General features: G+C 34.0%; 1 protein-coding gene across 8 annotated transcripts in view; it reads right to left on the bottom strand.

Annotated features, from left to right (window-relative positions):
* VPS13A (vacuolar protein sorting 13 homolog A) overlaps window positions 1-16,274 on the bottom strand; it is a 102,699-nt gene that overhangs the window by 31,018 nt on the left and 55,407 nt on the right. For 6 of the 8 annotated variants that reach the window (XR_004354829.1, XM_032676945.1, XM_032676946.1 and 3 more), the window contains exons 42-55: window positions 15,568-15,669; window positions 15,190-15,348; window positions 14,810-15,071; window positions 13,764-13,924; window positions 12,568-12,671; window positions 10,975-11,272; window positions 9,485-9,880; window positions 8,587-8,691; window positions 8,343-8,489; window positions 5,044-5,082; window positions 3,900-4,028; window positions 3,080-3,213; window positions 1,439-1,568; window positions 858-1,093 (exon numbers count right to left, since the gene is read on the bottom strand). Coding sequence is in view for 7 of the 8 variants with exons in the window: in XM_032676945.1 (XP_032532836.1) it covers window positions 858-1,093; window positions 1,439-1,568; window positions 3,080-3,213; window positions 3,900-4,028; window positions 5,044-5,082; window positions 8,343-8,489; window positions 8,587-8,691; window positions 9,485-9,880; window positions 10,975-11,272; window positions 12,568-12,671; window positions 13,764-13,924; window positions 14,810-15,071; window positions 15,190-15,348; window positions 15,568-15,669 (2,402 nt within the window). In the remaining variant the exon portion in view is untranslated. The remainder of the gene's footprint in view (window positions 1-857; window positions 1,094-1,438; window positions 1,569-3,079; window positions 3,214-3,899; window positions 4,029-5,043; window positions 5,083-8,342; window positions 8,490-8,586; window positions 8,692-9,484; window positions 9,881-10,974; window positions 11,273-12,567; window positions 12,672-13,763; window positions 13,925-14,809; window positions 15,072-15,189; window positions 15,349-15,567; window positions 15,670-16,274) is intronic. The other 2 variants (XM_032676941.1, XM_032676944.1) reach the window with 1 other exon arrangement.

Below are 16,274 nucleotides of genomic sequence, written 5' to 3'. Positions count from 1 at the left end.
ACCAAGAAAATCTCATTACTATGAATCTAGGCAATCAGATGTCACTTTTAATGGAGTGTTTCCACTGTTTAGATATCAGAGCACAGTTTCTCAGGTGAGGGCACAGACTGGAATTTTCTTTGTAAATGACAGACGTGACTGTGTGAAGTATATGTGTATAATAAGAAGTTTTTGCCTGTTTATTTTACAGTGCAGTGTAAAAAATTAATAAAGAAAAAACAACCCTCACTCTTGCAACCTCATGGCTGTGAATATACAGAAATGTGTAGATTATGGCAATGATATGTAAGCGTCTCTTAACATTCTAAAGAGCCCCTGTTTGAATATATGATAGCACACATTTCTTAAACATTATATGATTTCTTTTCTGCTTCCCTCTGAAATGTTTTCTTAGGAAGTCCAAGTATTAGTGCTCTGGATCACCATAATTTATCAATCAAAACTAAAGAGACCTATAAGCTGCTATTGCATCAGAATTTCCAACACAGAATTCAGCAACTGTTCCTGTAGTGAAGATAGAAAAATCCACTGACACAAACTAACCACAGACCTTACAGCTTGAAACTCTATTATTACTTGCCAAACTACATGAACAAGAAATATTTCTGTTCAGCGGATTGGGAAGTTTGCCACACAGAGTTACAAATATATATTCCAAAAATACAAAGATACAGAAAGTATATGCATTAACATAAAACAGTGGAAACATTTCTCTTGACCAGGAAAATACAGTGATTTAGTTCTAAATACTCTTAACCTAAATCTCTTGTTCCTCTTCCATCACAACCCAAAATAAAACACAGAGTGAAAATACTCAAAGTTAAACATTATAAACCACTGCACACAAAGTAAGTTACCTTGTAATTCCAATGTAGGACACCTCTTGTTTTAAGTAATTATCAACCAATGAAATTCCAACATCTTGCAAAGACAGAATAATTTCTTGTTCTGCTAGTTCTGCTTTTACACTTTCATATGTCAATTTAAACACATTCTCATCTTCAGTGATCAGGACAATACGCTGCAAACCTTCATAAAATGACATTAAATAGACAGCTTTTCTGCAATCCACTCTGAGTATTTCCATTTTGTCCTACAAACAAGAGAGGAAATGTTTTTAGAACTCTATACATCATTTTACTCCACAAACGAATGCATACGTCTTGGCAACATAAACAATAATAGAAGATATTTTTAAGGTGCAGGAAAAAATGAACTATGACATTTTACAAGAGGCTAACACAAACACACACTTTTCAACTGAAGACAACGCTAACTGGCACAAGCTCTGCAAATACAGTGTTGTTACTGTTCTGTGTCTGAAACTCATATATGAGACTCCTGATCATACTCATTAAATATGAAGTTTCATATATACACTGATGAACAGGACAATAAATTAGACGCCACTAAAAGGAGATTTCAATAATAAGCATACCTCTTTTGGAGAAATTTCCTCGGTTCTATTTCCACATTTCCATGTCAATTTCCTAGATCCTGCTGGGTCTGCCCAAGTATACAGTACTGCCTTATTGGGCTGAAGGCAGTCTTCCAATTCACTAAGGGAGCTAGAACAAAGTAATTTTAAATTCAAATGTCAATGAATGTTTTGTGTTAATGACCTTCACATTCTAGCATTTCAACAAGAATATTTTACTTATATTTTCAAATAATGAAAATGAAAACTAAAAATAGCATTATGCATGAAAAAAACATGAAGAAAACCATGCTCAGGACAGTTATAAAAATACGCATTTATACTTCAAAATACATACATATATTTTAAAAATATACAAAGTAGACTTTAAATACTCATTTTCTTTCCCACTTGTGATTAACGGGGAAAAATAAAGTAGAAAAAAATTCCAGACAGTAGAGCTTAAACACTGAAAGAAAAACTCAGGATTTGTGTTGCCTAGTATTAATATTTCAAAATAAGAAACGTGGGTTCAAAATTCATTGTTTAGGAAAGGTTTCCCCCTATGATTTGCTGAAGAGAAAGAAGTGTAGTGTTTAGTATCTGGATATTTTCATGCAAATGTATTTTAAAATCCATTTCCCCTCACATACAGTTAAAAACTGGCAGACTTGTCTTCTACTGATCTCTAAAAGGGGGCTACCCCAGGAGAGGTAGTGGAAGGGTGCTGATCTCTTCTTGCTGGGATCCAGTAATTGGACACATGGGAATGGTTCAAAGCTGTGCCACAGGAGGTTTAGCCTAGACATTAGGGAGCTTTGCTTTACTGTAAGAATAGTAAAATACATAAGAACAGGCTTCCTTTAGAGTCAATGCCCCAAGCCCATCATTCAGCAAAGCCCTTAATAACGTGCTTTTACTTTTGGTCAGCCCAGAAGTGATCAGGCAGTTGGACCATGATCGTGGCAAGCCCCTTCCAACTGAAATATGCTACTCTATTCTCATTAAATTTATGATAAGGATGCCCAAAATTCAGCTAGGAAGATAAAAATTTCTAGTCTTTACAGATAAAAGCCAAAGCAAACAATTGTATTTTTCAGATAAACAGGAAACAAACAGGATTTGACCAGCAGGTCTTCCACTTTTCAAGTAAAAATCTTTAAACAACATTGCCCTGACTGACTGAAAGGGAAAAAAGCTAGAGACTGTTTGGCTTTTAAAAAGAAACAGTTCAAGAATGCTGTAGGTATGCTTACTCTTGTCAGTACTGCATTCGTAACTCATTTTTTACTTAATCTGCACAGTCAGCACCCACACAGGTCCAGAAAAGCCAAACACAATCCTTCGCCCTCACCAGGAATGTAGAAAGCAAGGCCACAAAATTCAAAAAAGACATCAGAGAGCTTCTTTAGCTCACAAAATAGTTTATTTACTCGTACAACTACCTAGCACAACATAACACTGTTAACAATACATTATCTTCAACTTACCAAGCAAGAGATTTTTGGGTGCTCTGACAAAATTAGACAGCCATTTTTTAAAAAAATAGGTTTCTTAAGAGATAAAAATAGGTTTCTTAAGAGATGGGCATGCTTACAATACATGAAATTACAATTCACACGTCTCTATGCAGACATCTATACTAAAACTCTTCATACATACCTTTGTCCATACTCAATAATTTCATCGTTAGTATGGTTTATCAACAGAAATGGAGCTGCGCCATCATGGTAATCAGAAAAGGTAATCACTGTAGAATGTTCAGTCAGGTTAACATCCACTGTAATTCCTCCAAGCTATCAGTTGTAAAAATTACTAGGTAAGTAACAATGGAATGGATTTCCAGTAAACCAAATGTAATTTAAGTGTTTTGAAAAACTTTTACTCTCGTAAGATAAAACCATCAAATAGTAAAACAAACAAGCCATTTTACCTTATCTTCAAAATATTTCCTTGCTCTAACTACTAGTTAACAAGTATTGCACTTAGTAATCAAAACTGCACAAGTTCTGTACTGTGAAAATTTAGGCTAGTAGTAGAAGAACCTTCCTTATAGAACCATATGCATTAATGTTCTCAAAAGCATTCTACTACTAAAATCACTCACATATTTAAAAACTACTACTAGATGAGACTACCGGCAACATAAAAGTAAATTTAGTGGAATCAGTTACTTTTCAGAGTAACTTAGTGTTACTTTAGAACTAACACAATACTTCTAGAGTGACAATACTTGCAAAACAATCTGTGTTTCAGTTTCTATAGAACTGCTTCCCAGAGAAGCACTTAAACAGAATACCTATTTATATCTGTGTGTACACACACAGGAAAGAGAGTATAAGAATACATTTACATAAACATAATCTTTTTCTCAGATAAGGTTTTGCAATACTTGATTGTATGGGAAAACAAAGTTTTGAGAATGGAAATGAAACAGTGATTTATACTGTTTTACCTAATTTGCAAAGGCAATCATTTTTACCTTGTTGTCTAAATGCAGTAGGAGACAGTTTTCTTGCTGATCAAAATTTATCTTCTTTGGGGGGAGATCAGAATTTTCAACTCTAACAAGCAGTTTGTTGGCATCATTTTCAGGCCAAAAAGGAATGCACTAGAAAAAAACCCAGAAATTTTAAAGTGAGAAAACAAATTACATGTTAAATGGCATTCACTTTAGCCCAAAGTTCATCTACTAAAATTTTACCCAAAAGTGTATTGATTTGGATCAGAAACTATACTAAAACCCCTAAAAGTAATTACTTATCTGAACACAATACATTAAAAGGAAGTCAAGAAATAATTCAAACTACAGTGAAGAAAGTGATTAGTTAAGGAGCTAAAAGTGGAAACAGTAAGATTTCATAATCACATGAAGAAGTACATTTAAAATGGACAGAGTATATAAAATCCAGAGTATAAAATAGCTACAACAGTGAAAATACCAAGCTCATTCAAAAAAACCCCAAAAAACAAAAAACAAACAAAAACAAAACTGTAAAACTGTTTTTCCACTAACAGACCTGTTTCCAAATAAGTATAAATTACAAATCAATCTTCCAGTGACAATTAATGACAAAAAGGGCTATAAATACTCTCCCCAGGACATCAGCTACTAGCTGTTCTTTTAAAAATGCTTCACATATATTTAAAAGTGCATATACACACATATATATGTGGGCATACAATATGTATAAATAAAATATGAAGCATTAAGTAGCTAAATCAGAGAGCATGTTTTGCTATTCACATTCACAACTGAAATAGTTGCAATTATGGATTTAACAATCTCACAGACAATCTCTCTTCAATAGTTTACTCACTAAATGGAGAAGACCATGAGACGGAGAAGACAAAAGTTTTAATTATAACTAATGTAAAGTTTCCAACTAATTAATAGAGTCGTGCCAAGGAAAGAAGACATGACTAACAGTAACTCTCAACCGGCAAGAGCCAAAGTCTGTTTAGATAGACCGGTTTTCCTGTATTTCAAACTGTTGACATGCAGCATCCAAAATTTCAGAAGCATCTTTCTTCAACGTAGCTTAGGAAATGAGATGTTCATATTCAATTGCATCTGAATCCTAGACCTAAATCTTCAGTGGTGAAAGACTAGTTCACCAACTTACCATGCCACTAAGTTCCCTTTCCCATTGTTTCTCACACCACAGGAAGCAGAAAGACAAAGGAAAAAATATAGTTAAATGGTAAGATCAATGGTGTTTTATTTACATCAACATGTATCCCACAGACAAAGGAAATTTAAATTGTGTTGTAAACCTAGCATAAAACACAGCAAGTAAGTCTCAACATGGAATTAAGGAAGCCCAGAGGAAATTCAAGGAGAATCCACCAAAAGCAAATAAAAGTTTAAAATCAAAACCAAAATACATATAAGGATTGGTTAAACAAGATGTTATAGAATCAACCACAGAGAATTGAAAAATTAATTAGCTACAGAACATGACACAATGATATTGTTTTCAAGCCTTTTACCACACACATGATAAGTGCTTCACTAGACATTATATTTATTCAACAACCTCAATTTTACAACAGGATCTTTATATTTAGTAGTGGTGTTATGACACTCTTCAGCAATGTCTTCTTTCTTTCTTTAAGGATATATGCTTATCAATTGTCTTGCATTATACCTAATTCAAAGGACAGTCCTTGGCAAGCCATTGCACACTAATCGCTGTCCAACAAATTCTACTGCAATTTTTGAAGAACAAATGGATTTTTCTGAAAATAATGACTGAAGTTTCAGATAGGTTTACTGTTTTCCAGACAGGGAACATGTCCCAGAGGAGACTGGTTCTACAAAAGGATTGCTTTTTCCCCTGAGAAGACAGGTAATCTGTCACTAAGAAAGACGAGTGTACAAAAAAAGAAAAGCAGCACGAAGGACTCCGTTTAACTTAAAACGACAAAAAATAGAATAGGGGGAGCAAGAACAAGAGCAAACCAAAATATGAATTAACATTTCAACAAGCTGCTTGGTTTTTTGAAGATCAACCTAGCATAAAAGAGTAATGTGAGAATCACATTACTCTTTTATGCTAGGCATTAGTTAAAAGAATAATTCAGGCTAGCAAAATTGCAGAGTTCCCTATCTCAGGATCAGATGGAAACCTGTTCCTGGAAATCTGTTCTGGATGCCCAAAGATAGACCAATAATGGTTTGACGCTACCTAGATTTAGAAGAAATAAGAGACACTGGATTGAGCAACTGAGTTACAAATGAACAACCCTGGCAGACCTATTTGTCACAACATGGACTTTTAGAGACTACCTATCAAAGGGAAAAATATCAACACAGTACGAAAAGAGGATTTAGAAGGGAATACAGATTCTTCTATTGACCTCTACTGCTCCATTAGGTAAACTGCCACATCTAATCTTTCAAAAGTTATTAGGAGTGATCCTAAAATCACTTGATCTTGATACTTTATAACAGATATCCTTGATACTTTATAACAGAAAGGAGATTATGATTAATTAGTACAATTAGGAAACATCTGAGAAACAGTGAGATTCGTGAGACAAACTAGAAAATCCTATAGGCATATGAATAAAAGGGTCGACATGAGAAACACACAGGTTATGTAAGTAGCAATGTATTTCAACTTTCAAAACTATTACCTTTGAATAGTATTTGCAGAAATTCCAAAAGTTCCTATAAATAATTCAGCTTAATCAAATAACAACTCTATATCAACTATAAACCACAAAACACCAAGAAATAATACCATCTGACTATATTTTCTAAGAGTAAAAAAATATAAGTAAGAATATAGTGGTATGTTGCCCATGCCACTACACATGAATCTACTGCAATTTCAGAGCTCTGTCAATGAACTAGATGAGGAATCATGCACGTAAAGAACACAAAAACTATGTAAGGTCAAACAAACACTTGGCTCAGAGGAACATAACAATATTAGGAAATAGAAAAAATGGCTTATGGCAAACAGTCTATTCTTGAGTAAGAGCATTATTTTTGAAAAAAATGATAAATGTTATGGGAAGTTGAATGGTCTTCAACATTTAAAGATCTAAACATCTTTATGTACATTCAACAAAAATCACAATAGAACAACATAACAATTTCATTAACTGACATGATGATATTTAAATGGTACATCTCTAAGGACCATGTCATCAAAGATAAGAGGCATACTTAAGAAGCGTGTGTTGAAGGTACCAAAAATGTAACAAAAATATCTGCTTAAGATTTTGATTGAAAATGCTCTTTTAACTTCTGCATTTTGGTTTGCAAACATTTTTAGTAACCACTTGGAGTATTTGCAATGGTGACATTGAGGTGCTTGAGCGTGTCCAAAGAAGGGTAATGGATCTGGTGAAGGGTCTGGGACACCAGTCCCATAAGAAACAGATGAGGGAGCTGGGATTATTTAGTCTGGAGAAAAGGAGGCTCAGAGGGGACCTTACTACTCTCTTCAACTACCTGAAAGGAGGTTGTAGCAAGGTGGGGGTTGGTCTCCAAGCAACAGGACCAGAGGAATCAGTCTCAAAATTACACTAGGGGAGGTTTATATTGGATATCAGGAAAAATTTCTTCAATGAAAGAGTGGTTTGGCATTGGAACAGGCTGCTCAGGAAGTGGTGGAATCACCATTACAGGAAGTGCTGTGGGTGTGGCACTTGGGGACATAGTTTAGTGGTGAACATGGTGGTGTTGGGAAGAAGGGAGAGGTCACTCTTTTCCAGAAAGCAGTACTGATCACTTTCAGCTTTCAGAGACCTCCAACGCTACCCCAAACAGGTATTGCCTTTCCTACACATTCTGGAGGAAGGCATGATGGCTCCAGGACTCAACACACACACAAAACATAATTGTGTGATACTGTAGTGCAAACAGCCAAGCTGCACACCCAGTCTGCAACAGTCTATACCTCATTTTCATGACACTTGGCCTTGAGGTCAGGGATCCCTCTCTAGAAACTATGTACTGAGCACTAAAAACCAGCAGTGAGACTAGTTCCGGAAGAAGAATTTTGAGCTATCTGAACTGATTCACGTGAGGGAATTTCTTCCCATATAAAGTTGCTTGATGTATACGAGATCAGCCAAAATACTCTACCACATACCACTGCTAAACTGAACAGAGGTTTCAGTGCCACTGCAGAGATATAATACAGTAACAGTATTATATGGTTTTTTTCTGACATTTTTTATGATGCAAGGTGATAGAGAAAAAATTCCAATTACAACGCAAACCAGGTTTACAGTATGTCCCAATGCAAGACTAAAAAATGGTAATAGAACATGGATTGAAAAAAGCATAATATATTCAGATATTATCACTGAATGCATAATAGCTCATGTTTTTCATCAGTGAGTGTTCAAATGAATTTTTTTTCCTTAGAGACAAAATTTGGAATAGCTTCCATTATAAGTTTACCTGTTGCAAAACAATGGGAATCCACTTTTCTTTGCCTTCTTCAGCTACTTCCAAAGTATATTTACTTCTATTTGAGATCATAAAAAATGGAGTGAAAGTTACAATTCTAGTAATATTAAAACTGCTGTTGTTTATGGTGACACCAACCTGTGAAAAGAAAGACACTGTTAGAAGTACACTGTTCTTTTCTTACTTCATTCATATCTCCTGGAAATAATGAATTTGAAAGATAAATCTAACGTACTTGATATTCCTTTTTATGACTCTTGCATTTCACAGAACCATGACTTCCAACAGTGTCCAGTGAAAAATGATCAGACAGTTCACTGTCCGTTACCCTAAGCTGCACCTGTGAAGAAGCACCCTGAATTTATTTTCAATTTACAGTCACTGAAACATTTAAAATTATATATAAAGTATGGATAAACATAAATATAAGTGCATACTGGAAATACTGGTGTTGCTATTGAAAAGTCAAGACATATGTGCCAGTATCATCTCACAAATGTATTTTCTACCACGCTTAGTTATAAGTCATGCGGAATAAGCATTATAAGTGTACAGCATTCCAGTGAAAGCAACCACATAAGGATCCTTTCCAAAACTTATCACAACTAAAACTTCAAAGGTAAATCAACACACTCTTATAATCTCTCTCGTATCATTCATCCATCAGTGATCTTCAACATCAGAAAACTCACAGCAAGCACAAATAGTGAATGAATCTTAACCTCAGCATTCTACAAACCCAGAACTAATCTACCAACCACCACTGCAAGCATTCATTTTTCAAGGACCACACTGTTACACTTCCTACACAAGGCCTATGTCTTATTTGGATGATGCAGTTTAAATGGAATAAAAGAAATTCTTTTATTTAGGAAACACTTCTTGGTGAATTTTATTTCTCTCAAAGGTGAAAATCTCTTTCTTAACAACACCTTTGATGATGTAAACTTCTTATCTCAACCATATCTGACAAGACGCTCCTTTAAAATATTCTCTTTAGACAGAAGTATCATGTAGGTTTCATGCCCTCTACAGAGCACAGCATAGTGTAGATAAATTTCAAAGTATAAAAAATACTTTCATACAATAACATGAGGTAGTACAGAGCTGCCAGGTTTTGCAAAACACAATACCTTGTTATTTTGGAGGAAGTTCTTAGGCTGGAAAGAAAAAAGGAGTGGCTTTTTGTAATCCGGAGGATGCTTGCGGTGAATCCCATCAGCTTTGTATTGCAACATTCGACCAGTTTTATTAACCATCCAGTATGGACTGTGAATTGCTATAACCATCTGCCCAGTTGTGTAGGTTACATGAACAGCAATATCCAGTTCAGCCTTATCCAGCTCCGTGATGCAGTAAAATGTTGTGAAGCTGATATCAGGCAGATCGCTTTTTATATAGTACTCACTCTTCCAATTTTGATCAAGATAGTTAAGCAACTGCAAATCTAGTTTTGTTTGATCCAAGACTGCATTATGAATCTGTGCTGAACTTCCTTCTTGTAGAGTGTCATATTTGTTCCCATTACCCTTTAAAAATAAAGAAACTGAGCAATGGAGCAATGTACACTTAAGGGAATCACATGTAAAATTCATATAAACTTCTATTTTCTAGCTAGCTTTAAAAATTCAGATACAAGTTATTTAGGTACAATTTTAAAATACTTTTTATGCTATTTAACTATGTTACTTTCTTAAACAACTACCTTAATACAACATTTTTCAAAGGGAACCCCAGTACATCATGGTCATCATATTTAACACCATCTGTCACTAAATTCAAACACACAAATATGCCTAAATGACAGTTTCCTCAACACAGTATTTCCTTCACTAAATTTAAAGTTTTAAGAGACATTCAAATAAGAACCTGTTACTTCCATACATTTAGAATAGGGTAAAGTCTCTAGTTCTAGTAATTGTGTATTTGTGACAAAGTTTTATTATTAGTTTCTATTATTTGAGCCCAAATACAAAATATTAATACCATCTGAGAAACATCTGTGTCTCCCAACAATATTTCTATTACCCTGATCAGTAAGGAGTGGGACATAGTCATAGCAGATCCACAAAATGAAACGTTTAGTGCTGAGGAATCAATGTCTACACTGCATGTTTTAAGTATTTTACTCGAGACTGGCTCTCTGTTAATTTCATCTAGAAAGAATTTAAAGTATAGCATTAGCCAAAACCTGGCAAAAAGGCAGGTGTGTGAGAACTTGTTAAAAGCACGCTACTGCTGAAAGTCAGTGACAGCACATAAAATGCTACCAATAGGCTGATCCACTTATGTCACTTGAGGCAGTCATAATTCACAGGAAGAACTACACTGTTTAATTAGGCTTAAGTTGCACTTGCGCAACAGTGTGACTCTCTCACAGATCCAAACCTATACAGTATCAAGTTTTACTTTGCATAAACTGAAGTATGACTTAATACCACCACATTTCACACTCTTCTAATATTTCCTTTCTGCAGAAAGACTTGCCCTTATAAGATCTCTGAACTTGGTTCACAAATACTCTAACAGAATCCCTCTCTTTTAATCTCCATTTCACCCAGCTGGTAAACTTTCATATCATAGGTGGGAAACATCACAAAAAATTCAAGCATTAAGTAATTACCTCTACAGAAAAAGTTATTAGATAAGGAAGAAGATTGTGAAGAAGAACAGAAGGCCATAAATGAACAACATATGGAAAATCCCACTGATCTTCTGCACATAATGAAGATGTCAATGAATCTTTTACAGGAACAATATTGATGATAAGAGAGTGGTTAGTTGACCCCACAGACTGGCATTTCCTTTGTAACAAACTGTCAACGTTTTTTATAATGTCATCAAACGTAATTCCTTCACACATATCATATTCTCCATTCACTGCATTTTCATTGGCTAGTGGTTGCAAACTCAGTATGGATCTGTAAATGAAAACATTTTTAGATACTCAATATGAGATTGAATTTTTCAATTATAAAAAAGTACTATGAAACAGGAACATTTTAGTATTATTTGGAAGATTTCTAGCAGTAATTCTTTCCCTGCCTTTATCTTGATTAAAGGAGGAATCAAAAGGTGGACTGGATTGCAAAAGTTCATGTTATTGTAACACTACGGGTTTTTTGTTCCATACAACCAAATTCTTCCTTTACAAAGAGAGGCATGTTGGAGATTCTTATGAAGAAGCTACTGAATATCCTTACAAGTGCTTCTCTATTCCTGTTCCAAGCAAAAGGTCTGGATAAACAACTTACTCTTATAACAGATGTGCAGAAAGTGCCTTTCTTTTCAGTCACATAAAGCATCAAGTTTATGCATTATTTACACACATGGCTTTTTTAAGGCAACAGCTTTAATCTAATACAGCTGCTCCTTGACTGAAGATTTTTTGTTAGGACACATTTCCTTACTGCCTAGTGGAACTCATCTGTGCAATGAATCAGAATGTCACTAAAACTTATTAAAAGAAATACAGAGAGTTAGAAATATTAACAAATTAATGAATCTAAGTAAAGTGTAACTTAAGTACTGAAAAAGATACATGGCTTTAGTTGTGAAAAAAATAAGGAGAACATGTGCAGGAAAACAGAAGGGAAAAGTCTCTGTTATCATAAAAAAAATCTGCATCAAAGTAAACCTACCTACCTAAAACTTGGTGACAGTTCAGTTAAAATGTAAACAAAAACTCACTGCTGTTTTAAGTTGTTAATGGATGTGCTAATAGTATATCTATGCTGTAAGCCAAGTTTTTCTAAGGTTGACAAGTATCTACATCTTTAATAGAGTTTAAGTGTATTAGTTTCAATATTTTACTTCAGAATCACAAAATCAAAAGAAGACTTTTCAGAAAAACAAACAAAAAAAGCTGTACTATTTCATTAGACATCACCTGGCTAAGAAGAAAATCTGTACTGTGTGGATAACAATCACAAAGTTATTCAATCCAGAAGCACCTTAGCTCAGATTTTTAAAGTAACTTAGCTAATCTAACTTGTTCAGAAAAATGGATTTCAAAATACTTCCAATTCAACAATGAAATAATATTCTGTTTAACTCAGGCTAGATGCCCTGAGAAGATCCTACCCAATAATGATAGCACAGTATTATTCCGGTATTAGGTAGCAAAGAGAAAAAATTTTTTAGTGTAATTCTATGGATTCAATAACTCACAATGTATAAACATATTTGCCGATAAAGGAACAATGCAGTAAGGTACCTGTAAGAGGAAAAGGGTATGTTGAATTCATTTCCTGGTGAAGCAGTCCCTAAGCATCTTCCTTCCTCAAAAACATTTAAGGGGATTGAAAAATGATTCCTTATCTGTGTGAAATAAAAATCCAGCAACATATATTAGGAAAGATGAAGTATTTTGAGAGCTCTCTCATTTTTTCATCTTACCCATCTACCATTCAAGGTCACATATTTCAGAAGAACTGTCTCTGGAAACAGCAAATCTTTTTAAATTATCTAATTGTGCATTTTAATGCTATATTTTATTTATGAAATAAATATATTAAGTGTAAAATGCGTTTCAAGGAGAAACATAAGACCCTGAAAAACCAAAGACAAGTAAATCTGAACTCTACAATAAGTTTCCAAAGAACAGTCTCCTAAAAATGTAATAGATACAAAGGTATGTGGGTTAAAAAAATCCATATGGCAGAAAACACATGGGAAGTCAAATGTTTAAGGTTAAATCATCAATGTCAATTATCATTTGAGGGCATGTAATTCTCTTCTTTGCAAACATTATTATTTATTTATTTCAGGGTTAATTTAATGACATTATTAGCTCTTGGAAAAAAAATTAGGGAAGAATTAAACAGTGAATCTGGTCATGAATTAAGCTATAAACTACTTCAAGCAGAAGAAGCAACTGAAATATAACAGGAACACCATTACTATAGAACACTAATATCTGAATCATTCCTGTATCTGTAAGCCATATAATGTCTATCAAAAAATACTATTCAAGATGCTCAGAAATCTTGCTTTTCAGCTGACAACATACTAAATTTAAAATTAATGTATCAATGGTACAGGATGAAGAAAACAAAATAATCTGATTGAAGGATAAGCTTGTGGAACCACAAAAAAGTTAAAAGAAGTTGAACACTTATACAAGACTGAAATTAGTGCCAGTATAAGGAAGCATTACTGATTAATTACCCTGATCCAAAATCTGCTTGATTTCCACCCCCATTCAACCCCTGTCTGTCACTTTGAAAAAGTTTTTTCCTTGAAAATCTCTTCTAAACTACTTTATAATACACAAACCAAAGTTATATGAACCATCCAGGTACATTTTTAAAACAACTTCTGTTAATTTTTATTTAAAGACTACAGGATCATTTTCATTCATTAAAAAAATTAAAGTAATTGTGAATTTAAAATGTATAGATATATAACAACCTGAATAGGAGAACGTATAGTTATCATCTTGCTTCCTTCAACAGTGTCAATTTGGCAGACAATGGACCTTTCAACACCTGATTCCTCGTGTCTCACTCTGTAAATACATCGACCCACTTTTGTCAATGGAATCTTTTCCACAGTAGAATGATTATGTGGACCTAGGATTTACAAGATGAGACATGAAACACTCAAAAGGAGCATACAAATACACTTGAAGGACAAAAATGTGCATTCAACAGAATTCTGTGTCACTTGATCTAACAAGAAAAAAAATCAGATGAAAAAGTAAAATCACCACTCTTAATATGCTGATCTTGCAGTGTTACTACAGAAACAGCAAAGATTCTTTTTTTTACAACACGAGAAAGAGTAAATGACTCCATGACTCAAATATTTAAGTGGGTTTTGCTACTGCAAATAAAGCTAGTGCTTCATAAGGAATGTTTACAAGATGTAATGGTTTATTACAAAGGTACAGCTCCTATATCGCAAAAACAATTCAACTAACACATTGTATGGTCAAGTTTGAAAAACTGTTAATTGTTACAATAAATCAATTTAAATTGTTAACACATACACCATTAAAAATAGCTAAATTTTAATTTTAGCTTTAACTCTGGTTTCCTTAAAACTATTTAAAGCAATATTTTCTTAAGAACATCGTCCTTAAGAGTAACTTCTATAAGCACGTAAATATACAGGGCTCAGAATTCTAAAAAAACAAATAAATTATTTTGAGCAGCTTAATTCTGCAATAATAAATAAATGCAAACAAAAAATATTTGATTGCAATAAAGGTTAGTTACCTAAATAATTCTATCATGGTAGAAAACTTATGCTGCAAAAATTAACGAGCATGATACATACAACTTCTAGCTGCAAAGACTAAAGTAAGATTTCAAATACTGCCACACATCTAGAACCCAAAGAAACACTCCTTTCACGTTATGGAGTCCTCCAATATTTATTACCTGTATAAGACACAGTACTACGCATGATGTAGTGTTTACAAACACAGAAGATGTATGAACTTCGTAACTTACAGATTTGAACGTAAAATCTCTTGCTACTCAGTGTTGTCATCGCTGTGAACTGGTCACTTTCATTCTTAGTTCTAACAAATTCCATATTTAAATTCTCTCCATCTTTTAAATGAAATATTTTTGCTCCAAATTCAACATCAAGGACACTAAAGGCATCACTAGGCAAGACCATTATGGGAAGTCCTAAAGAATTTATTATTACAAACGGTGCTCGGTCTTTTTTGAAGATGTCTGAAGTTTGACTAGCTGCTTCAGCAAATGCCTAGGAAGCAAAAAACAGATACAAAACATAAACACACTGAATAAGACTTCATCAAGATAATCTTTGAAAACATTCATTTAGCAATTCTAACATGGCATAGTCAAGAAATCTTTCTTACCGTGCCCAAGTTACTCAACATTTGCAGTCCACACTTGGATAGTGTAATGTTGAGCTGGTCTTTTGAGGAAACATTTATTACAGTTTTATATTCTGGAACTTTGTAGTTTTCTTCATCTTCATCATCTGATTCAAGCAGCACTTTTTTTGCCTTTTTCATCTGAAAGGATATTGTTAAATAATTCTTATCTGACCACTCATTCTATATAAGCAAGTTTCACGTCAAGTCTCTCTATCTCTCCCTTTCCCATTCCTATGTCCTGCCACGGTTCTCTCTTTTTTTTTTGTTCAGATTAGTCTCAGCAATGAAAGGCACAGAGCATTTGTTTTTTCTAAGGGATTGAAACGGAAGATTCGAGTTCAGCTTTGGAAACTATACCTTGATTTCAAGAATCCATGGCTTGAATAAATCAGTCTTCTCAACTTCTAACGGTTCAAGCAAAGGTTCCCACACTCCAAACATCTCATTAAAATAGTGTACCTATCAAAATGCAGAAGTCAATTAGGAATTTACATACAACTGTTTAATCAAAAATTCTCATTTAGAAGTATATTAATTATTTTGGTAACATACAAGATTCATAATCAGAGTGCAATTTCAGCTCCCACCATAAGCTGAAACAAATGCATTAGAGAAATAAATGAGGCAGATAAGTCTCTACTGCAAAAACCCAGTTCCAAATAAAAGGTGTGTCACTTTCAGTATAATGCTGGCCTAAACTGTAGGCACTGGAAGTCAAAAGCACTGTAAATAAGGAAGAATCTACCTACAACAATCACTGGACTTTACACCACTGATTTCCAAATATGAGCCAGTTTGGATGTTTTATGAAGAACACTGGTACCATTATAGAAACTACATAAGAATATATTCTACTGTAATCTTAAGTGAAGATTATCAGAGAGTTTTAGCCAGTTGTTACTCCAACATTTAGTACTGATGCAACGGATTTTTGAGAATTTGTAAAAACTGTAAATGTGAGATGGTATAACACCACTTACTGTGCCATTAATGCATTACAGTTAATGCATTAGATTTTCAATTTAACTACCTTAAAACATCATTCCCATCATGGTCCCACAACA

This window comes from Chiroxiphia lanceolata, chromosome Z (assembly GCF_009829145.1).
Source record: "Chiroxiphia lanceolata isolate bChiLan1 chromosome Z, bChiLan1.pri, whole genome shotgun sequence".
Lineage (NCBI taxonomy): Eukaryota > Metazoa > Chordata > Aves > Passeriformes > Pipridae > Chiroxiphia > Chiroxiphia lanceolata.
The sequence above is the reverse complement of the archived record's forward strand: the minus strand, read 5'-3'. Positions and strand labels throughout refer to the sequence as shown.